This window comes from Phoenix dactylifera, unplaced genomic scaffold (assembly GCF_009389715.1).
Source record: "Phoenix dactylifera cultivar Barhee BC4 unplaced genomic scaffold, palm_55x_up_171113_PBpolish2nd_filt_p 001013F, whole genome shotgun sequence".
In the NCBI taxonomy this organism is placed as follows: Eukaryota; Viridiplantae; Streptophyta; class Magnoliopsida; order Arecales; family Arecaceae; genus Phoenix; species Phoenix dactylifera.
This window is the reverse complement of record NW_024068367.1, coordinates 112,799-136,255: the sequence shown is the minus strand read 5'-3', so window position 1 is coordinate 136,255 and position 23,457 is coordinate 112,799. Positions and strand designations below refer to the sequence as shown.

The 23,457-nt window shown below is 39.1% G+C and overlaps 1 protein-coding gene and 2 long non-coding RNA genes across 4 annotated transcripts; 1 reads left to right on the top strand and 2 right to left on the bottom strand.

The window, feature by feature from the left end:
• Positions 1-585: 585 nt before the first annotated feature.
• LOC103698654 (TNF receptor-associated factor homolog 1b-like) lies at positions 586-10,600 on the bottom strand. 2 transcript variants are annotated; one of them, XM_039121211.1, is made up of 5 exons: positions 10,096-10,600; positions 7,187-7,334; positions 3,953-4,413; positions 3,672-3,873; positions 586-2,117 (listed from the first exon to the last, which is right to left on the bottom strand). In XM_039121211.1, the coding sequence occupies exons 1-5, from the start codon at positions 10,104-10,106 to the stop codon at positions 726-728; spliced, it is 2,214 nt and encodes a 737-aa protein (XP_038977139.1). In that variant the 5' UTR covers positions 10,107-10,600; the 3' UTR covers positions 586-725. The 2 variants fall into 2 exon arrangements, with proteins under 2 accessions (XP_038977139.1, XP_038977138.1); XM_039121210.1 differs by lacking the exon at positions 10,096-10,600 and having other exon boundaries at positions 7,187-8,904.
• Positions 10,601-12,128: 1,528 nt separating this feature from the next.
• LOC120107778 lies at positions 12,129-14,938 on the bottom strand. The gene is made up of 2 exons (XR_005509421.1): positions 13,366-14,938; positions 12,129-13,335 (listed from the first exon to the last, which is right to left on the bottom strand). It is a non-coding gene; the product is annotated as an uncharacterized LOC120107778 (long non-coding RNA).
• Positions 14,939-15,062: 124 nt separating this feature from the next.
• On the top strand, positions 15,063-17,774 carry LOC120107777. Its single transcript, XR_005509420.1, has 2 exons — positions 15,063-16,539; positions 16,570-17,774. It is a non-coding gene; the product is annotated as an uncharacterized LOC120107777 (long non-coding RNA).
• The last annotated feature ends 5,683 nt before the right edge of the window (positions 17,775-23,457 follow it).

Here is a 23,457-nt window from a genome sequence, read left to right as displayed (position 1 = left end):
GCTATTGTACTTGAGGTTGTAGCAATTCTCGATGCTAGGATCTATCCACTTCAACGGCTTCTCACTTTCTTACGGGATCAATAATGAAGGATAGATAGCTTCAACCCTACAAATCTTCCCCTTCCACCAATTAGGCCTCCGACCCTACAAATCCTCCCTGACTGGCTTAGAGAGGGAAATGAAAGACGCATTTGAGGGATAATGCTTGTTTAATTTCTAATGTGATAACAACGGTAATCGTCCATCTGCTATCTGATTATTTTGACATGATGTCTCCCCTAACATTCATAACTAATCGTCCAAAAATCAACAAACACGATGGAGCCCATCAAAAAATTTTAATTCATGAAAGGAAACAAAGAGGAGCCGAAGAAAAAAGAACCCAGAAATCCATGAAAAGATGAAGGACAAAATTCCCTCGCATCGGCAACGACCTCCGGTGTGCACCATCGTTTAGTACGGTTGCATGGATTAGCTACACCCTCGGGCAATTTTCCTCGCTGCAAACAAAGTACGATCGATCAGCTGTCCTACCTCTGCAGTAGAGAATATTAATACTTGTGCTTTCTAGGACGCAAGGAAAACTTCAGAAGGGCCTTCAACACAGCCTGGAAGCAGTAGCCATTGGAAATGCAGAACCATTCTTTACAACATGTTCTCGCAAATTACCTTGATTACAAACATTATTACGATCGAAATGATGAATCCTTACATGTGCTGTGCCCTCAAGGCCCATTGGCAGGGCGGTACATGTACCCATTTACCCCACTCACCAAATTAGAATATTCTGGGAGCTGGTATGAGTACCCATTGGCATCTCCAGTCCCCAAATTCAGCATCGATAGATCAGTGCAGCCATAAAGCCACTGGTTCTGCATCACTCCATCCATCTGGCCATTCACATAGGCCGATAGGTCGGCCTGTGAAAAATGCCCCTCCCTCAGCCCATGAACCGAGCTATTAGAAGAGCCATAGACTCTCTGGAATCCCTCATCACCAAACTGCTCAGCTTGGTCAAACCGGCAGGAGCCATTTAACGGGCCAAAGTCGGCTGTAGAAGCATCGCCAGGGAAGGAATATTGGCGGCTGAAAGAGTGGTGATGATGGTGGTGGAGACCATTTGCTGCCTTTCCATTGCTTTGTTCCTCATCAAGCAAGTCATTGATGATATCAAGATGGGGGAATTCATCTGCAACCACCCCTTGTGCCTGATATGAATTAGCACTCGAAGGAATCTCTGCTGAAGGATGTTTCGCTTGCATTTCTCCATAAATGTCAAGCCTCTCAATGTCGCTTACATCATTTGAGCTGGACCGCCCACCACAGCTGCTAGGTTCTGGACATGCGCAGTCATCTTTCCGTGGGGGTTGGCCATAGAGTGTCTCCGGCTTAACCGACCCAAAAATGAATCCTCGTCTACCTGAACTTTGCTCCTTCCTAGCAGAGTTCTGTGGTGGAAGCACAGATGCAGATGATACCAAAGCTGAAGGCGCCTGAGAGTACCCAACACCTTGGCCAGAGGAAGTCGAGTGATGAGCAAAACCAGCTGGGCTTGCACCCATGGTGGTTTTACCCATTATGGCATTTCGGTATGATTGAGGGATGTAACTTGGGGCAGATGGAGATGGATCAGCACCCAACCGACCTGCTGCACTTACAGAGCGTGAAAGTAGGGGCAGTGTTTGAATTGTAGAAACGATGGGGGCAGCTGGTCTTGGTGCTGGATTGAGAGGGGCACTGCAAGGCCTTGACATTGTAGTTGCTTGGTTGGGACTATTGGTGCTCTTTGCTTGAATAGTGTGTCTTGAAGCTTCAGATTTGGAGGAAATTTTTGGCGATCTTGATGCTGAAGGAACTGGTTTATCATTTTGGGGTGTGCTACTTGATGGTGGTTCTTTACTACAAACTGGCTCGGCCATGGCCAAGGTGGAAGCAGTGGTGGCAGATGCCATGGCTGTTGTTTCATAGGATTGCTTTGGCTGCTGTAGAATGTAAGGTGGCTTTTTCCCAGGACTGGATGAAGAAGAGGATGATCCTGCTGTCCTTGTCTTAGAAGGCCTCTCCACATCAACTTGATCTTTGACATTTAATTTCTTTTGTAGGGTCACAACTTCCTCCTGGGATAAGTTCATGAAAGATCACAATGTTAAGTCGAAAGCTCCATTAATGTGCCAGATAAAAGGACAAAGTTGAATGTTGCAAAAGTATCCAAGATTAAGATTATCTCCCTTAATTAAGGAAGTATGCAAAGGCTTATAAAATCTGAAATTTCTAACAAGAAAAGGCAAACATGAGATCAGCTTTCAAGTACAAGAAGCACGTGGTAGAGACAGGGAGGCAGTATATACAAGGATTTAAGCATGGCATGCCAGTAATGTGCAAGGCACTGGCACAATATACAATGCTGCAAATGCTTGGCATGCTTCAACACTGTAATATACAAAGCAAGGTTCGCCATCTCGGTATAGAAAACTGTACCGATACCACAGTGATACAATATCGGTACGTTCGGTATGGGGATCAGTTCGGCATACCAAGGCTCGGTACAGCCATGCACCAAGGCTCGGCTTGGTACAGGTATGGTACAGGATGGTATGCACTGGTACAACGAACCATGATGCAAAGAATTGGGACATGCTATAATGGTGCCAAATGCCATTTAGGTATTGACACGATATATATCATGCTATGCCATTCCATTCAGCACTTAATGTAATAATATGTAATGCATGAAATCTACATGAACCAATAACCTATTTCAGATAGAACAGCTTCTAGAAGACACGGTAACTCAAAAAAGGCATTGAGGGGCAGTTTTCAATTATAACAAACCACGGACCATAATCTTTAAAAACAAAAAAGGATCAGGAATAACCATTTAACAATGTAAGGCGAAATGGATAAATATCCATTACATACAAAAACATTTAGAAAGCAAGTTATTGAATATTGAAGAAAAATTAATGAAATTTTTGCAGTGATTACTCACTCCTCAAATTAATATTTTTATATTTGTCTTGCAAAGCGTCCATCAGAAAGAAGACAGACATCATGCAAAATCTTTGGGAAAAGATAATGAAACACTGGAGCCATTGGTAAAATTTGAAGCAACATGGTTACCAGTATTTAGAATAATTCTTGCTAAAAAAACCATGGAGAATATGAGTGGCTACAGAAACTACAAATTCGAATTCTACAAAAGTATTTGAACAGTCCTGCAAACATCATCATAAACAGGGAATAATCCATGTACATATTTGATATACCAGTGACTTTCAAAGTTCATATTTGATATTCCTGTTACTCTCATAGTTGAGGCCTATGAAGCCCTCAATTTGCAAAACGATGATAAGGGATAAGTTCGACTATCAGAAAATGCAACAAGCAGATAACAAGATACTAGATTACAGATGTAATCCCTATGTAACTACAACATGAACATATATACACAAGCTTGATTGAATTCAGAGTTCACTTTGCACGAAGACCAGAAACACATGAAATTTAGATATTACCAGCTATAGCTATCTATGAAGCAGCAATTAATATTTTCTTTTATAAACGAGTTTAAATTTATCATAAAAATATTTTCTTTTATAAACGAGTTTATAGTTATCATATGTCCCTTATAAATTTAAGCAAAAAAACTTGAATAAAAGAATCAACTCCACCTTCTCAACCAAATTTTGTTCAAGCCAATGTATCTGATCCTTCAGAATGGGTACTGCAGCCTCTGATTCAGGTTGGGGAGACATACTGCTAGAGACATCACATGAATGACCAGCATCAACAGCAGTATTAGATGGGGGATTATTTCCGCCATGAGCAAAAACTGTTTGCTCATGTATTTCTTTATTCCTCTGATTTTTGGCTCTGCGAATTTGTTTTTCAAAATTAAATTCTCCAAGTGTCACAGACGGATCAACAAAACAAACCCAAAAATTTAAGTTACCTGCTAGGTGAGGCTTGGCTTTTGTTCGGTAAAGCGTTTCCCCTGTGTGGTCCATTCATGACAACTGAGGGGACTGAGTCAGTTGAACATGTTGACGAGCTGTCATCCATCACAGATGGGTTTCTCTTTTCTGTTTGCTCCTTTTGTAACTCACTACTACTAGCTACTCTGGGAGGTTGAATCTCTGAAGTATCTGTATCCCAGTTGACAGTGCTGTTATCTCTGTCATCTAAATCAGGCTGAAGGACATCAGCAACAAAATCTCCATTGTCTGAGACATCGGATGCATCTTCCAGTGTGTCAATCCTTTCAATCACCAAATCCATCTGCTTAGAAGGGAAGTCATCCAGGCCTCTTTCATCAGATGGGCTTTGCCGCTGGACTTTTTCCCACATCATTGCATCAGACTTCTCATCCCTTCCTCTATCTTTACCTTTGCGATTATTCCGCTTCTGTTTACCCTGGACAATATATATAGTAAAAAGAAGACAGGATTGCATTACAAATTCCAGTTTCTCCATTTCTGTAATATAATAAAATGTGTAAAAGTTAGTTTAGAATGGATGCTTCAAAGACAGAAGCGGTAAAAAGCCACAACTCCTGCAACTCATTCAGTGCAAAAAGGTTTCACCGGCACATTAAAGATTACTTAAAAGGACAAGACAATATGGGAACTGGAAAAGAATGGGATCATATAAGAATTAGAGATTGTGCAGCACAATATCAAATTATAGCAACGACAATTGCACATTCTGTTACTCAAAGGTACCCAGGAACAAGCTGTCAGGGTTTGTAAAGAAAGCAATGCCAACAAAATGAGAGAAAACCTAAAAGATGCAGTCATTACAGGAATAAATCACATAACAATCTGCCAGGCAGCTTAATAGCTGAGACATGAATTTCAATTAACCATTCAAAGTAACACCAGGAGATAATCTGGCTCCCAAGAACCTCTTAAACCTAGAAACGGCCTCATGTTATCAAAAAAAGAAGCCCAAAAGTGCAAACTTATCAGCAGCTAATTAAGATCAAACAATCAACTACCATAATCACATAATACAAATTTACAGATGGTTGGTTGTCAAGCTTAACTATGCAAATATATACATAGAATATCATATAAATGCCAAATTATTGTTGAGAAACAGCCAAACATAAAAGTAGAAAGCAATAATTGTGATAGCATAAGGATGACTCCAATGCTAAGGCAAGGGAAAATATTTACTTGAAAATGCAATATCTGACTTTGTCTAACATAAATGATGAATTAACTCCAAGAATACAAATGCACATAAACAGCAATATGCTATATAGTTATCACCCAGATCAATGACAAATACAGATACGAACTTGATAAAAAGTAGAAATAAGCATATATCATTCGAGCAAAAAAAACTAAACTACTTGGTTGTGATTGATAGACTATCATCTTTATGTAAAAAGCAGCTGAATGCTGAATGAACCACAAATAGGCAGCTTTATCAGTGAAAAATTAATCATGAATATGTAGCTTTACCAGTAAATTAGAAATTAATGACAAATAAGCAGATTTATCAGTGAATAAGAAATTGTGCATTTAATCAGAAATATTCAAAAAATTGTACATATCAACATAGGTCATCTAGAGAAGGAAAAGAAAGCTACTTGTTAGAGATATATTGACATATGAAATAAAACAGCTGAACGGATCACAATGAATTGGAGACTAAATTGCAACAAGTTGACATATCTTCCAAGATGAAAGGGAAAAGGCACAGCATGATTAATCACAGTAATCAAGATACACCATCTTGGTACCGGGCTCCGCACTGGTGCCACCCTATCACTGTGTTGGTAATGCCCAGTACAGGGGTCGTACGGCATACCCAATGTCGGTACGTGCTCCATACCGTGTACCTGTACCAAACTGGTATTATACGCCTCATATTGCCCAGTTCAGTATGGTATGGTGTACCATGATGATATACTAACAAGAAGGGTGAAAAAGGACCCGGACAAAAGCAATGGCTAGAAGATAGATGTAACTATTTTTGTCGAACGAGATTTATAAGATAAAAGGAAGGAGAAATATATCGAAACCTTTTCAAAGAAGTGATAATGGAGATGACAATAAACTTTGTAGCAATCACTGCACACCAATGGGATCTACAATAATTTTTACAAGGCAGACATATTTATGGGTCAGAAAAATGTTAGGCAGTACAAACAAATCTGCATGTTACATGAAGACAAAATGATGAAATTTTGAGGTTGGCTTGTAATCAGACCTAGAATTATCAGCTTAGCCATGAGTGTATTACAAGTTTGAGCATTCTTAATACCCAAAGATATAGATATAAACTATTAATTGAGATGGTGTGGTACTGTAGAGCATGATTAAAGCCCCAGTAGTGGATGTGCTTTTAGAGTGTAGAGCTTCTAGAAAACTTTTAAACCAGGATACCTGTTTAAAATGTTAGCCCTTTGATAATTACAGATAGAACACAAAAGATCTCACGTGCTCAAGAGTTTAGCCCTTTGATAGACAACATGGAACTGTTAGAACGAGGCAAACTAATGAGTGCTCCAAAAGTCCAAGGATACAGCAGTTAATAATTATATATTCATCAGTAGCTAAACAAAATAATACTTAATGTGTTAAAATAAGTCCAAGGAGGAGCAATGTAAAGTCATATCTTCATAGTGATTGTTATCGGACTTCATGATTTAGTTTGATTGCAAAGGCCATACATAATTTTCAAATGTCTAAGCATGTAGATGCTATATTTTCTAGCCATACCCTCTGTCCAGAAACAGGGTACTGCTAATAGCGCATCCTCTAATTATACTATGATAGAAATGATGTCAATGTTGATTCTAAATCTTGATGTCAGTACTCTCATCAGCCTATCTGTCGTGGCACTAACTGAAAGGCAAGGCTGGTTCTGCTTTGACAAACAAATAGATTCAAAGTTCTCCTTTCATTCCCATTTGTTACTCCAGACTTAGTGCATAGGTACCTAAGGAACTTGATGGCGAAGTATCCACACACCAAGAGGTGACCATGGAGTTGCAGCAAAACAAAAGCTTGTCCAGGATGCTCTAAGCATCCAAATAATGATCATTTATGCCAACGACATAGGCTTCTAGATTCATAATTCCAAATGCTGCTATCAGCTGACTGGATAAGAGAGATTAATTCATAAGTTACATAAAATGTGGTTTTGGGTTGGGGGGGGGGGGGGAGGGGGGGACCTGTTTTTTCTTTGCACGCTTGTCCTTCTCAGCAGCACCACGCTTTGCCCTAAGCTCATTTTCAGCTTGGCCAGCTGCTTCCTCCTCACGAATGAGCTCCTCCTGTCTCTTCAAAGCAACAGCCTCCTGGTAGGCAACTTCAATTCTACTGCTGCCAGAAAACATATAAGAAACAAAAAGACTTAAAAATGGAGAGCAAAAAACTTGAGCAGGTTTCATTTATTTTGGTCCTTAATGAATAAACTGCCAAAGTAATAGAACAACTATAGAAATTTTCTCGTTCTATCAGTGATTTAAGATCTTGTTAATAATGAATATGAAACAATGTATTGAGTATTAAATTTGGATTTTGAAATTTGACGGGCAACCTTGTTGGATATCAAGAAAGATTGCCCAATATTTGGAAGAATAAGTTTGGACACGAATAATTTGAACTCAATGCCCTTAAGAGTGTTACTTTGTTAAAAGTAAAACTAGTCCTCGCTAATTTGGAGCTATAATTCTGATTCAACATGGTAAGAATACATAATCATAAAAAGATCTTTAAAAAGATAGCATATCATAGGGTCTGAATTATCAGAACTTGTTCCAGAAGAATAGTCAGAATAGTACTAAATAAGGGATTTGACAAGATGGCCTTTTTCCTTACCTTGAATGCCAAGACAATCCTTTTTAATTAATACAACTAAGTCCTATAATTTTGCTTAGTGGATAGATAAACCCCAAATAATCAGCCTAAGTTACAACTCTCAGTTGTAAAACAATAAATACCCGATAAACCCATTCGGTTTTTAACGAACAAGCTACTACTGCTCATGGGGTTCTACCCTTACCGAATTCATTCTATGCGAAAGTGTCTCGCGCTAGGAGCAGTCTCAAGCACCTAAGCTTTGTTGTGAGAACTATTCGCCATCGGCTAGTAATACCCAATTCGCGGAAAGAGAGGGCATCTTACTAAATAGGGGCACTTAGCTTTCCCACTGAGGTGGGTGGAGAATGCCAGATCTTCAACTTATTCAACCGAAAAGCAATAGCTAAGGGCAGTAGAGAAGAAAGATAGGGCATTAGCAACTTCAACTCGAGAAGCAACATCGCCATCCAAATTCGAATCCGCTGAAGACGGACCTTTTGCCTCTTGAGTTCATGGTTCATTCCACTCAACAAGCTCGCGTCCGATCCCATCCAAGATTGCTTCCTTCCCTCTTTTCCACCCGCCCCACCAATGCTCCTCTATGACACTAGGCAGCAAAACAACATGAAGCTTCACTGGCTGGCAGACTGCAAAAACAGACATTCTCTCTTATTGCCTCCCTCCTCCCAAATAGCTCTATCAGTTTCATTTGGTTTCCTGGTCTTTTTCCACTTCGTCGTTGGTAGCAGTCCTTTGGAGCGTCTTCTTCTCTTTGGGATTTTACTAGTTCTGAACCCCTTTTTTTCTGAATTTGGTATTTTAACTGATCTACAAACTACATACCAGCAATAGTGCAAGGATCAGCACAGTTCATCTTTCTAGGATTAAGGTCGTAACTCAACCTCTTTATTACATCATAACTAGTGATCTATGGCTTACTTAGTAATTGAATATTCCTATGATGCATAACTAGTAGTTTTATGGAGCCCATGAAGAGGCTGCAAATAGCTATTGGCTCCAATGATTCTGTTATAGATGCAATAAAAAAAACTTGATTCCAACATAAGTCCCACCTAGATGTGAAATGAAGCGATGGTACTGGAAACATTATTTGAAAAGAACCATTGGTAAGACAGGAAGAATTTCAAATGAGCTGAATGCCTTAGAAGATCAAAGAGAAACACTACATATATATTAATTGTCTCCTGAATGAAAAAGAACAAAGCAACACTGGATAAACTATTATTGTTCCTACTACTAATGATACTCTACGATAGTAACAAGTTATTCCATTTACATGCCATTCTCAAGCCCAAAAAAGCATTTGAAAAACTATCCTGATTTTTTGATGGTCTCTTCTTGGGCCATTTTGATCCTGTTTTATATCTTTTAATAAATAATACTTATGTGTACATTGTTTTCTTAAAAAAGAAAAGCAGTCCTCATTCCTCTGTGTGATGTGTAGAAGTGAAACACAAACACTATAATTCCCTTGAACAAAAGCACTGCACTTTTCAAAATAACTGGTGCAATTCAACTGGCTCGTTGCCAAACTACATACCAGCATCCTGAACAGGTTTTAACTAATATATCTAACATACTTGGGCTTAGCAGTAAGCATTCAGTAAAACAGGCATCTGTTATGCTGGTTAGATAACACTAGTAAAACATATGCCAATTGTGCTTGTTGATGAAACTAATTCTTTTTTCTACTACGGTTTTACTCAAGGTCCGCCGTACCGGTACCGGTCGGCGTACCGGTGGCCGGCCGGACCGGTACGGTACCGGTCCGGTCCGTACCGGCCGGTACCGGTGGTTTCAAAAACCACAGCGCGCGCTGTGGTTCTAAAAAAAAAAAAAAAATCGTACCGGTGCGAACCGGCCGGTTCGCACCGGTACGAGGCCCGTACCGGCCGGTACGGGCTCCGAACCGGCCGGTACGCACCCGTACCGGCCGGTTCGGATAAAAAACCAGGAAATACCGGTTTTTTATCCGTTCCGGTACCGGTCTAGGACCGGACCGGTACGTACCGGCCCGTACCGGCCGGTACGGGCCGGTACGGCATTCCATGGTTTTACTGGTTATTGTAATATCCCAGAGAAGCTCAGAGGCTTGGTTGGAATCTGAAGAGACAGAAAAACTACATAACCGCAAAATAATAAAGTAAGACCAAAAGTATAAAAAACAGAAATAGTTCACATGTCAAAATGTTGGAATACAAGGAGAGTAAAGGTAAACGAAATGACATCAATTTGTTTGTCAAGAACAGTTCATTACTCTTCGTTCATCTTTACCAAAGTTTGTCAAGAACAATTTATTTCTGCTCGCAACTGCTGGCCTCTTCTTCTTTCAAGTTTTTTAACAGCAGAACCCTGAGAAGCAAAGGCTGATTCAATCAACATCTATCTCTGAAGAATTCTGGTGAAGGTTCAAGAGGGAAGTGAAGGGAGGTAGTTGGGCGGGTAACAAAGACGGAAGGAGGCAGTACTGTATGGGGTCAAGAGGGAAGTGAGGTAAAATATGAGAAGTTGCAAGTTGTTTCTTAAAAGTTTTAAGGGTATATTAGGTATTTACAGTTTTAAGACCAATGGAGTCATAGCTTAAGGGGCAACTAGGACTTATCTGTCTACTAAATCAAATTATAGGATTTAGTTGGATTAATTATGAAAAGAGGGACTATCATGGTATTCAAGGCAAAATAAATGATTATCTTGTCAAATCCCTACTCATAACAGGCATTGCACAAATCCCTAAACCCTAAACCCTAAACCCTAAACCCCTAAACCCTAAACCCTAAACCCTGAAACCCTAAAACCTGAAACCCTAAAGCCCGAAACCCTAAAGCCCTAAAACCCTAAAGCCCTAAAACCCTAAAGCCCTAAAACCCTAAACCCCAAAGCCTAAACCCCAAAGCCTAAACCCCAAAGCCTAAAACCCTAAAAACCTAAAACCTAAAAACCCTAAAAACCTAAAAACCTAAAAACCTAAAACCTAAAACCTAAAACCTAAAACCCCTAAAACCCCTAAAACCCCAAACCCCAAACCCCAAACCCCAAACCCAAACCCCAAAACCCCAAAACCCCAAAATCCTAAACCCTAAACCCTAAAACCCTAAAACCCTAAACCATAAACCCTAAACCCCTAAACCCCTAAACCCAAAACCCCCAAAACCCCAAACCCCAAACCCCAAACCCAAAACCCCTAAACCTCTAAACCCAAAACCCAAAACCTAAAACCCTAAAACCCTAAAACCCTAAAACCCTAAAACCCTAAAACCCTAAAACCCTAAACCCTAAACCCTAAACCCTAAACCCAAAACCCTAAAACCCTAAAACCAAAGCCCTAAACCCTAAACCCTAAAACCTAAAACCTAATACCTAACACCCCCCGACCCCCGAACCCCGAACCCCGAACCCCCGAACCCCGAACCCCGAACCCCGAACCCCCGAACCCCCGAACCAAAAACCCAAAAACCCAAAAACCCAAAATCCTAAAACCCAAAACCCAAAACCCTAAAACCCTAAAACCAAAGCCCTAAACCCTAAACCCTAAACCCTAAAACCTAATACCTAACACCCCCCGACCCCCGACCCCCGAACCCCGAACCCCGAACCCCCGAACCCCAAACCCCGAACCCCGAACCCCGAACCCCGAACCCGAACCCCAAAACCCAAAACCCTAAACCCTAAAACCCTAAACCCTAAACCCTTAAACCCTTAAACCCTTAACCCTAAATCCTAAAACCCTAAACCCTAAAACCCTAAACCCTAAAACCCCAAACCCCAAACCCCAAACCCCAAACACCCAAACCCCATGATGTTTTAATCTGAGTAGATGAGATATATGACCTGAACTTAGTGAACTATTTCTTTCTGGAATCTTTGGATTGTCAAGATATTTTGATTTTTAGCACCTCGTTCTCGGCCTTTTATATTCTGTCCGGTATAAAGTCTCAGAAGAATCCCCTCCCACTCTCTTTCTCTCTCTCTTCGATGGAGAAGCGGAGGAGGCCGAGAACGATCCTCGCTTCTCCGACGACCGAAGAAACCCTCGTCAACGTCTCGGAGGTCTAAGCGGGGATCTTTCATTCTACTGGACTTCGATTAGGATCTTGAATTCTGGTGCATTTCTTCTCGCTTTTGCTTTATGATATGGTGTTTGATGTTTTGATCAATGTTCTTGTATTGATTGATATAAGAATTCGTTGATTCTTTGATTAGATTAGGGCAACTGGACTTGGAGTTCTTGGGTCGGATCTTTCCACTGTTCTGGATGATTCTTGATGAGTTTTTTGAGATTTTTTCTCCAGATTATGATGAATGGGAGATGTCCTTGTCTAGAATCCTTGTCGATGAATCTTGGTATAAAGTGCTGCTAGTGTTCTGCGAAGTGATCAGAACTCATGTGTCGCGGCTCGGGATTTACTTTGTCGTTCTTTATTTGATTATCGGATTTCCTTTGATGTTTTTAGAAAAAAATGTTCTTGAACTAATAATAAACTTTGGAGTGTGAACCCATTCCTGAGCTGCTGGGTTTACCGGCTTTGTTGCGGTTGTGTATGATGTTTATGCGGGGATCTTGCAGAGCTGATGTTTTTATCTAAGTAGATGAAATATATGAGCTGAAGTTAGTGAACTATTTCTTTCTGGAATCTTGGATTATGACAACTCTTTGGTTAATCGTCAACTGATCTATATTGTCAGCTAGCGGAGAACCAAAGGCAGTTATACTTGCAGTAAAGATGATCTGATTAGTAAGTAGAAGCAGCTTGGTGTTACAGCACAATTTATTAATGTATTAAGTTAATTGCTATTTTATTTATGATATGTTAGCCTCAGGGTTGAATAGTTGAAATTTAACTTGCTTTTCGATGTATGCTCATATCTAAGGATGCTGACTCTGTGGCCTTGTGTAGTTGGAGGGGCAGAGAATCGGATATCTAAGTGTAGTAACTACAAGAGTTAAAGAGGATGTTTAGAATTTTGTTGCTGAATGCCAAGAGGCTCACTGGAGAAACTATTGCTATAATTGTCAGAGATAATAAGAGGTTGGCTTCAGAAAAGAAGTACCAGTAATAAGGTGCTATGATGCAGTTGATTGCACATCAAGTGCTGGGATCTTTATTTGTTAAAGATTTATTTGAATTATTTGCTACTTTTGTTATTTGAATCAAAGTTTCTTAAAGACTGGGGAGTTGTGGAATATAGATGGTGTTTAAGTTCCAAATAAATTTCTTAAAAATTATAATTAACAATCTAAGTTTTTTAATCTTTTTAGGTCTCTTCTCTAAAGTTGAAATGGGGGAAGTTCATGTGAACCAATACAAATTTTAGTGGTGCCAAATTTTTGGTGATTGCAGCCAGTAGCCGATAAAAGGTGCCAGAAAATGGGAATTGAAACTTACCAATGATGTTTTGAATTATCGATACTTCTAGAATCATGGATAGTCTAATAGATTGCTGGTTATGCTCCAATGAACTATTGATTTGATTATTGGTGTTCTGCCAAAGTAAGAACCTCTCATTATTTATATACATGTGAAGAAACCTTAGCAATGGGGAGAGATGATTCTATTTACTAATTACTAGTACAGTGTCGTGAATCCTTTGTATGATAAGAAGTATGAAAATGATCATGACTAGTGATATCATGTTGGCCCGTGTGAAGTTTTTTGGTGTATCATTGATATAATCCTAGCTCTTTGATGTAGCCTTGAGCACCTGTGTGGAACTCGTAAACATGGCTATTGGTATGACACTTTAGTACGTGTTCTTCGGAAGAATGTATATGTCTGTATTTGGTCCTAATGACAAAAAGAATTTGGGTATAAGGGTCTGCTAGTGTTCTACAAAGTGATCAGAACTCATGTGATGTGGCTTTAAATTTTCTTTTTGATGTTTTTTATTTACAACTTTTTTTATGTCTTTTGGAGAAAAGTTTGTCCTTGGACAAATTATGAAGTTACGAGTAGGAACCTATCTTCGAGTTGCTGGGTTTGCTGCTGAACTGCTTGGCTAAGGGAGAAGCAAAAACAGTTAGTGAATTTTTTTATGTTTGCTTTTTGGCTTGTTGCCATTCTCTAATTAGTTGTATCTTTTTAAAGGTAGAGTTCTTTATTGGATCACCGAGGGAACTATGCTTGTAGGTTAGTGGAGAAGCAAAAACAGTTATTCTTCTAAGGGGTATAAAAATATCCAAATATAACCAATTTCTAAGTTATTTCATGTGCTGTATACTTCAGGTGTGTTATCCTCATGGACGAATAATCAGGATTTAGGGTCATTCAACTCCTCTTCTGCGTATGTCATGATCGCCTCTATGGATCAGCATTTTGCAGTCTTGCAAAGGAATCAAAGAGTTGTAATTATAGTTTCAGAGCATCGGATATATACATGTAGCCATCATAGGAATTAAATGGGATGTTTACAGTGGAACGACTTTAGGTTGTTGATATGAAAAGGCTCATGTGAGAAATTATAGCTATGAATAATGAGAGATGTAAGAGGTAAAATTCAGATAAGAAGGCGCAACAATTCATTTCATTATAATTCACATGAGATTTAGATGATTCATTAATTTAATTTATTTGATTTACTTAGTATTTTACCTTTGTCATTTGATCTTGAGTTGCTTAAAGGCTTCGGAGTTATAGAATGTAAGCGGTGTTGAAGGTCCAGATGAATTTATAAGAAATTCTTATCAATATTCTAATCCAATTAGATCCTGCATTAGGCGTCAAACTGAATGAAGTTTATCTGAACCAATACAAATTTCAAATGTGCCAAAGCATTGGTGATTTCCTTCACTAGTCCTGGAGAGGTGGCGCTAAAGATTGTTTTTTTTTGCTTCGGCGAACTTATAATGTAACTGTTGGTGTGGCACAAAACCAGCAATTCTAAAATTATTCATTCAGGTGTTGTGCAGGAACCTTGATAACAAGAAGCTATGATTCTAATTACCAACATTGGTTTTACATCATGAGTCCTTTCTACAATACATCTTTGGTTAAAGTTAGTCTTTCTATGGTCTACAATAAACCTTTGGTTAAAGTTAGTCTTTCTACAATAAACCTTCGGACCCGGAACCCCGAACCTCGAACCCCGAACCCGGAACCCCGAACCCCGAGCTCCGAACCCCAAATCCGAAACCCCGGACCCTAAACCCTAAACCAGGAACCCCGAACCCGGAACCCCGAACCCCAGACCCGAAACCCCGGACCCGGAACCTCGGATCCGGAACCCCGAACCCCGAACCCCGAACCACGAACCTCAAACTCGGTTTATTGTAGACCATAGAAAGACTAACTTTAACCAAAGGTTTATTGTAGACCATAGAAAGACTAACTTTAACCAAAGGTTTATTGTAGAAAGGACTCATGATGTAAAACCAATGTTGGTAATTAGAATCATAGCTTCTTGTTATCAAGGTTCCTGCACAACACCTGAATGAATAATTTTGGAATTGCTGGTTTTGTGCCACACCAACAGTTACATTATAAGTTCGCCGAAGCAAAAAAAAACAATCTTTAGCGCCACCTCTCCAGGACTAGTGAAGGAAATCACCAATGCTTTGGCACATTTGAAATTTGTATTGGTTCAAATAAACTTCATTCAGTTTGACGCCTAATGCAGGATCTAATTGGATTAGAATATTGATAAGAATTTCTTATAAATTCATCTGGACCTTCAACACCGCTTACATTCTATAACTCCGAAGCCTTTAAGCAACTCAAGATCAAATGACAAAGGTAAAATACTAAGTAAATCAAATAAATTAAATTAATGAATCATCTAAATCTCATGTGAATTATAATGAAATGAATTGTTGCGCCTTCTTATCTGAATTTTACCTCTTACATCTCTCATTATTCATAGCTATAATTTCTCACATGAGCCTTTTCATATCAACAACCTAAAGTCGTTCCACTGTAAACATCCCATTTAATTCCTATGATGGCTACATGTATATATCCGATGCTCTGAAACTATAATTACAACTCTTTGATTCCTTTGCAAGACTGCAAAATGCTGATCCATAGAGGCGATCATGACATACGCAGAAGAGGAGTTGAATGACCCTAAATCCTGATTATTCGTCCATGAGGATAACACACCTGAAGTATACAGCACATGAAAAAACTTAGAAATTAGGTTATATTTGAATATCTTTATACCCTTTAAACTAATTAGAGAATGGCAACAAGCCAAAAAGCAAACATAAAAAAATTCACTAACTGTTTTTGCTTCTCCCTTAGCCAAGCAGTTCAGCAGCAAACCCAGCAACTCGAAGATAGGTTCCTACTCGTAACTTCATAATTTGTCCAAGGACAAATTTTTCTCCAAAAGACATAAAAAAAGTTGTAAATAAAAAACATCAAAAAGAAAATTTAAAGCCACATCACATGAGTTCTGATCACTTTGTAGAACACTAGCAGACCCTTATACCCAAATTCTTTTTGTCATTAGGACCAAATACAGACATATACATTCTTCCGAAGAACACGTACTAAAGTGTCATACCAATAGCCATGTTTACGAGTTCCACACAGGTGCTCAAGGCTACATCAAAGAGCTAGGATTATATCAATGATACACCAAAAAACTTCACATGGGCCAACATGATATCACTAGTCATGATCATTTTCATACTTCTTATCATACAAAGGATTCACGACACTGTACTAGTAATTAGTAAATAGAATCATCTCTCCCCATTGCTAAGGTTTCTTCACATGTATATAAATAATGAGAGGTTCTTACTTTGGCAGAACACCAATAATCAAATCAATAGTTCATTGGAGCATAACCAGCAATCTATTAGACTATCCATGATTCTAGAAGTATCGATAATTCAAAACATCATTGGTAAGTTTCAATTCCCATTTTCTAGCACCTTTTATCGGCTACTGGCTGCAATCACCAAAAATTTGGCACCACTAAAATTTGTATTGGTTCACATGAACTTCCCCCAGTTCAACTTTAGAGAAGAGACCTAAAAAGATTAAAAAACTTAGATTGTTAATTATAATTTTTAAGAAATTTATTTGGAACTTAAACACCATCTATATTCCACAACTCCCCAGTCTTTAAGAAACTTTGATTCAAATAACAAAAGTAGCAAATAATTCAAATAAATCTTTAACAAATAAAGATCCCAGCACTTGATGTGCAATCAACTGCATCATAGCACCTTATTACTGGTACTTCTTTTCTGAAGCCAACCTCTTTCTATCTCTGACAATTATAGCAATAGTTTCTCCAGTGAGCCTCTTGGCATTCAGCAACAAAATTCTAAACATCCTCTTTAACTCTTGTAGTTACTACACTTAGATATCCGATTCTCTGCCCCTCCAACTACACAAGGCCACAGAGTCAGCATCCTTAGATATGAGCATACATCGAAAAGCGAGTTAAATTTCAACTATTCAACCCTGAGGCTAACATATATAAATAAAATAGCAATTAACTTAATACATTAATAAATTGTGCTGTAACACCAAGCTGCTTCTACTTACTAATCAGATCATCTTTACTGCAAGTATAACTGCCTTTGGTTCTCCGCTAGCTGACAATATAGATCAGTTGACGATTAACCAAAGAGTTGTCATAATCCAAGATTCCAGAAAGAAATAGTTCACTAACTTCAGCTCATATATTTCATCTACTTAGATAAAAACATCAGCTCTGCAAGATCCCCGCATAAACATCATACACAACCGCAACAAAGCCGGTAAACCCAGCAGCTCAGGAATGGGTTCACACTCCAAAGTTTATTATTAGTTCAAGAACATTTTTTCTAAAAACATCAAAGGAAATCCGATAATCAAATAAAGAACGACAAAGTAAATCCCGAGCCGCGACACATGAGTTCTGATCACTTCGCAGAACACTAGCAGCACTTTATACCAAGATTCATCGACAAGGATTCTAGACAAGGACATCTCCCATTCATCATAATCTGGAGAAAAAATCTCAAAAAACTCATCAAGAATCATCCAGAACAGTGGAAAGATCCGACCCAAGAACTCCAAGTCCAGTTGCCCTAATCTAATCAAAGAATCAACGAATTCTTATATCAATCAATACAAGAACATTGATCAAAACATCAAACACCATATCATAAAGCAAAAGCGAGAAGAAATGCACCAGAATTCAAGATCCTAATCGAAGTCCAGTAGAATGAAAGATCCCCGCTTAGACCTCCGAGACGTTGACGAGGGTTTCTTCGGTCGTCGGAGAAGCGAGGATCGTTCTCGGCCTCCTCCGCTTCTCCATCGAAGAGAGAGAGAAAGAGAGTGGGAGGGGATTCTTCTGAGACTTTATACCGGACAGAATATAAAAGGCCGAGAACGAGGTGCTAAAAATCAAAATATCTTGACAATCCAAAGATTCCAGAAAGAAATAGTTCACTAAGTTCAGGTCATATATCTCATCTACTCAGATTAAAATATCATGATGTCTCTTACCCGGCAGATAGCTGCCGCACGAGGGGCCGACGAGAACTGGATAGGCCTGGACGAGGGGGGCGGGGGGATGTCGTGGCCGGCGGCGAGGCCGCTGCTAGGGCCTGAGAGAGCGCCGGAGGCGGCATGGGCCTTGGCGTGGGACTCGTCTGGGGGATGAGGCTGATGGTGCGGCGGCCCTCTCGATCCAGGGTTCTTTGGTTTTTGAATGTCGGAGGGCGAGTTGGAGACGGAGGGATGGATGAAAATAAAAGACTCTTTCTTGCACCCAAAAAAAAAAAAATAAAAGACTCGGCGCGGTGAGATCTAGTTTTTTTCTTTTTTTTCCGACTAATGAAAAGGGGTAGGAGGGAGGAAGAGACAAGCCCACCCCCGCGTAGCAGTCCCCACTGGACCCCCGCCCCACCAGGAGAATGTTCGATGCGGACAGAAATGGCCGTGTGTTGGGCACCCCGACCGGTTTTACTCATACCCTCCCCATCTATGGGCCTGGCTCAGCTATCCCTCTGGGCTCTGGCTCGAGTCCCAAGTGTGAGTACGTCACACCCGGCACCACCCCGGCTACTAGCGATTCAAGAGCGGTCCTATACCTCAAATCCAAGCAGTGGCCAAAATAGTGAGCTCCGGTCCACAATTTAATCGTCGCCGCAGCGATTCGAACTTGGGACCTTAAGGTTAGAATTTCTGCTCAGTACCACTAGGCTACCACCTTGGTGGCCAGTGAGATCTAGTTTGGTGCGTGCAAAAAGTAAGATTTGGATTCAACCTAGAACCTGCAATAAAATATTATGACATGGATGGATAAGATAACTTAAAAATATAATTTTACAAACATAATGATAAATTAGAAATAATTATATAGCCTGCATAATTAAAAAAAAATTTCAAAAGTTGTAGGGTATGCATTAGAATTTAATATAAGTGAAGTAAATTAAAGATAAACTTTTGAGAGTTGGTATTAAACACTAAGTTCATATCCTGGTTCATCGGAGATTTCTGCATTCTATTTCTCCATTCATAATCCGATTTGTCGAGATTTCTCCACATGGCTTCCCTAATTTATCCAAGCTTAAGTTTAAAATTTTGAAATTTAATAGTGGGGATATTATAAAACTCAAATCTTCAGAGGAAAGAGTTTTTCTTCTTATATGGTTTCGTCTTATATGCCGAAATAGTACATCAAAGAACCATCATAATTTCTTTGGATTGGTTCCCCACCTTTGACAAGGCTGGCAAGGCAATTGGACAAAATCATTGATGATACTATTTTTTTGTTTTTGGTAAAAAAAGGGGAAGGGGGGAGGAAGGGACAAGCCCACCCCCGCGTAGCAGCCCCCACTGGGCCCCTACCCCACCAGAGAATGTTCGATTCGGGCAGAAATGACCATGTGTTGGGCACCCCGGCCGGTTTTACTCATACCCTCCCCATCCGTGGGCCTGGCTCGATTACCCCTCTGGGCTCCGACACGAATACCACGTGTGAGTACGTTTCGAACTCGGAACCACTTGGTTTGAAGTAAGGCTACGCTTCCATTGGGCTACCACCTCAGTGGCTTGATAATACTATTAGGATTGTAAAAAATGCAATAGAAGTATCTATTTCCTCTGCCTTTGCTCTATAAACACTGGACGCCTAATCATGATCCTGCAGGTATGATAACAGCCAATACTGCCGCCTGCCTCAGCTTCAAAACTTCGAATGCAAGTCCCACATGGGTTAACATGATGTCAGGGAGTAGATCAACAAATATCCGTTCAAATTATTTTGTCAGCCAGATTTACAGCTCCCTTTAATCTTTCAATCATATCGGATAAAAAAATTAGCACCTTCTATCTATATGAGAGGGCTTGATCTTCTACCTATGGTTGTCCATACAATTAAGGTGCATAGAGAGATATCTTTCATTTTTGTAATCACTAAGAGTCGGATTTCCTCTATTTTCCCAATAGCTTACTACATGACAGCAACATGCCTCGGTACAAATGATACAGAGGTAGAGTGCCCTTAAGCAGTAGACAAGAAAACGATGCAATGCAAGTTCTGCAGCTATCACAAAGATTGTGAAGAAACTCCAACACAACCTGAGCATCAATATGGGATCTCTTCTTACATAGTGCAGCACCTTATAAAATATTGCTTTCACCCAGCGGTCACTTAGGACTTGCTGCAAGACAGGTGTAGAAGGTGCAGGTGGCAAATCCATTTACCTCTCTTGTTGTCCTTTCACCACAGTCACTTGATGATCATGCTGGCCTAGTGCTTCATTCCATCCAACAGCCTTAATCATCCAGTGGCAGATTATATCAGCAAGAGCCCAACTGAGATGTTGATGGAAGAAGGTTGCATCTTTAGAAATCATAGCTCCAGTTAAAAATGCTGCATCTTGTTCAATGGAAGAAACACCAGGTTAGTCTAAGCCTCCTCCAATACTTGATTAACAAATGCATTACACATAAGGGTGACAACTTGCATGGTTATGGACAAGCGACCGGCAACCTCAAACTTCCAATTTTTGAAAATAGAAAAATCTAGGATGGCAAAGCTGGCAAGAATTACATGAACCTTTTGCAAGAATGCCAATGCCCTCTACCCCTGAGACAATTTGCCTACATGTGCTTCATTGTTATAATTCAAGCATTATTTGCCCTGCTATGAAGTTGCAAGCGCTACTAAACTACCAATTCATCGACTTTATCCTCACTTACATTCCGTAGATGATTATACCGAATGTAAAAGATACTAAAACTTTTCATATTTGAGGATGTCAGTGCACTTCATCTAGACACTTGTATTTAAATTTTATATATCTTTTATAGTTCCATCGAACATGTTACAATAAGTCCATTCACACTTCAAAAAAACAGACTGCAAACTTAATTTAAGTAAATACCATGCTGTGGTTATTATTGTTTGCCCTTGTCAAAGCTTAAACCTGAAATTCGAAACCCAAAACCCGAAGCTATGAACCTGAAGCCCGAAACCCGAACCTCGAAATCTGAAAACCGTAAATCCTAAAGCCTTAAACCCTAAACCCTAAATTCCTAAACTTCTAAACCTAAATCGCTAAACCCTAAACCCCTAAACAAAGAAACCTTTAAACCCCAAACCCTAAAATTCCAAACCGTAAAACACTAAACCCTAAAATCCCAAACCCTAATGCCCTAAACCCTAAACCCTAAACCCTAAACCCCAAAACCATAAACCCTAAAACCCTAAACCCTAAACCCTAAACCCTAAACCCCAAACCCCTAAACCCTAAAACCCTAAACCCTAAACCATAAACTCTAAAACCCTAAACCCTAAAACCTTAAACCCTAAACCATAAACTCTAAAACCCTAAACCCTAAAACCCTAAACCCTAAACCATAAACTCTAAAACCTTAAACCTTAAAACACTAAAACCCTAAATCCTAAACCCTAAACCCTAAACCCTAAATCCTAAAACTCTAAACCCTAAACCCTAAACTATAAACCCTAAACCCTAAATCCTAAATCCTAAAACTCTAAAACCTAAAACCCTAAAACCCAAAATCCAAAATTCAAAAACCCTAAAACCAAAAACCCTAAAATTCTAAAATCCTAAAACCCTAAAACCCTAAACCCTAAGACCCTAAACCCTAAGACCCTAAACCCTAAGATCTTGAACCTAAAACCCTAACCCCTAAACCCTAAACCTCTAAACCTCTAAACCCCTAAACCCCTAAACCCTAAACCCTAAAATCCCCAAATCCTAAATCCTAAAACCCTAAACCCAAAAATTATAAACTCTAAAACCTTAAACCTGAAACCCTAAATCTAAAACTCCTAAACCCCAAACCTCTAAAATCCCAAATCTCTAAACCCTCAAAACCTCCAAAACCCCAAACCCCAAAAACTCTAAACCCCAAAGCCTAAATCCTAAATCCTAAACCCTAACCCCTAAACCCTAATCCTTAAACTTCCAAACCCTAAAACCCTAAACCCCCAAATCCTAAAACTCAAAAATTCTAACCCCCAAAACCCTAACCCTAAACCCCCAAAACCCTAAACCCTAAACCCTAAACCCTAAAACCCTAAAACTCTAAAACTCTATACCCTAAAACCCTTATACCCTAAAACCTTATACCCTAAAATTTGAAACTCTAAAACCTAAACCCTAAACCCTAAACCCTAAACCCTAAACCCTAAACCCTAAACTCTAAACCCTAAAACCCTAAACCCTAAATCCTAAAACCTAAAATCTAAAACCCTAACCCTAAACCCCTAAACCCTAAACCCTAAACCCAAAAACCCTAAACCCTAAATCCTAAATCCTAAATCCTAAATCCTAAATCCTAAACCCTAAAAGTAAGTGGCTTGACATGCTACAATTCGTGATTTTTTTTTATATGAGATTCTTGTGTTGGAAAAGCATTTCTTATTGCTCCTACCAATATATATATATATATATATATATATTTCTCGTTGCTCATGTCAGTGCTAGTTTTTCTTGGTTGATTACCCACTATTAATCAATCAATCCTACAAGAATAAACTATAATAAATAATTTAGCAAGAGGGTTGGATGAAGGCACGATGATAAGGAAGAATCATATGATCTAAAACTCTAGATATGCCAACAACTCTTTATCCGAACATGGGGTTAATTAGTTAGGTGATGGTTATTGTAGCTTTAGCCATATGGAGAGCTTCAAATAACATCATAGGGAGATTTGTTTTTTAAAAAAAAATCGCTAGAGGGGGAAAAGTGGATGATTTTGATTGTGGCTATCTAACTAACCCAAGCATTATTTTCTTTTCTTACCCATAGATCTGAATGACTTATTTGGTTCGTGAGAAGGGGAGGAAAAAATTATGGTCAATGAAAAAAATGAAGAAATGCTTTGTGTTTGGTTGATGTTTTCAATGAAGAGAGAAAAAAATATCTTTTTTATTTCTGAATAAGATTTTCATATTTTATAAAAAAAATTGTGTGGATAAGAAAAAGTCCAATTATCACATGCTCAAAATTGGAGTAATTATCTTTTAAAAAATATTCTTAAACTTTTAGATATAAAGTCTTTTCCTTTATTAAGGGCATAACAAATATCTTGCACAATATTTTCAAAAAAGTAGATACTAAGCCAAAGATAAGCCGCTCTGTAATATACTTATTTGTTCGATCAAATATATAAAAATTACTTTTTCAGATATTATA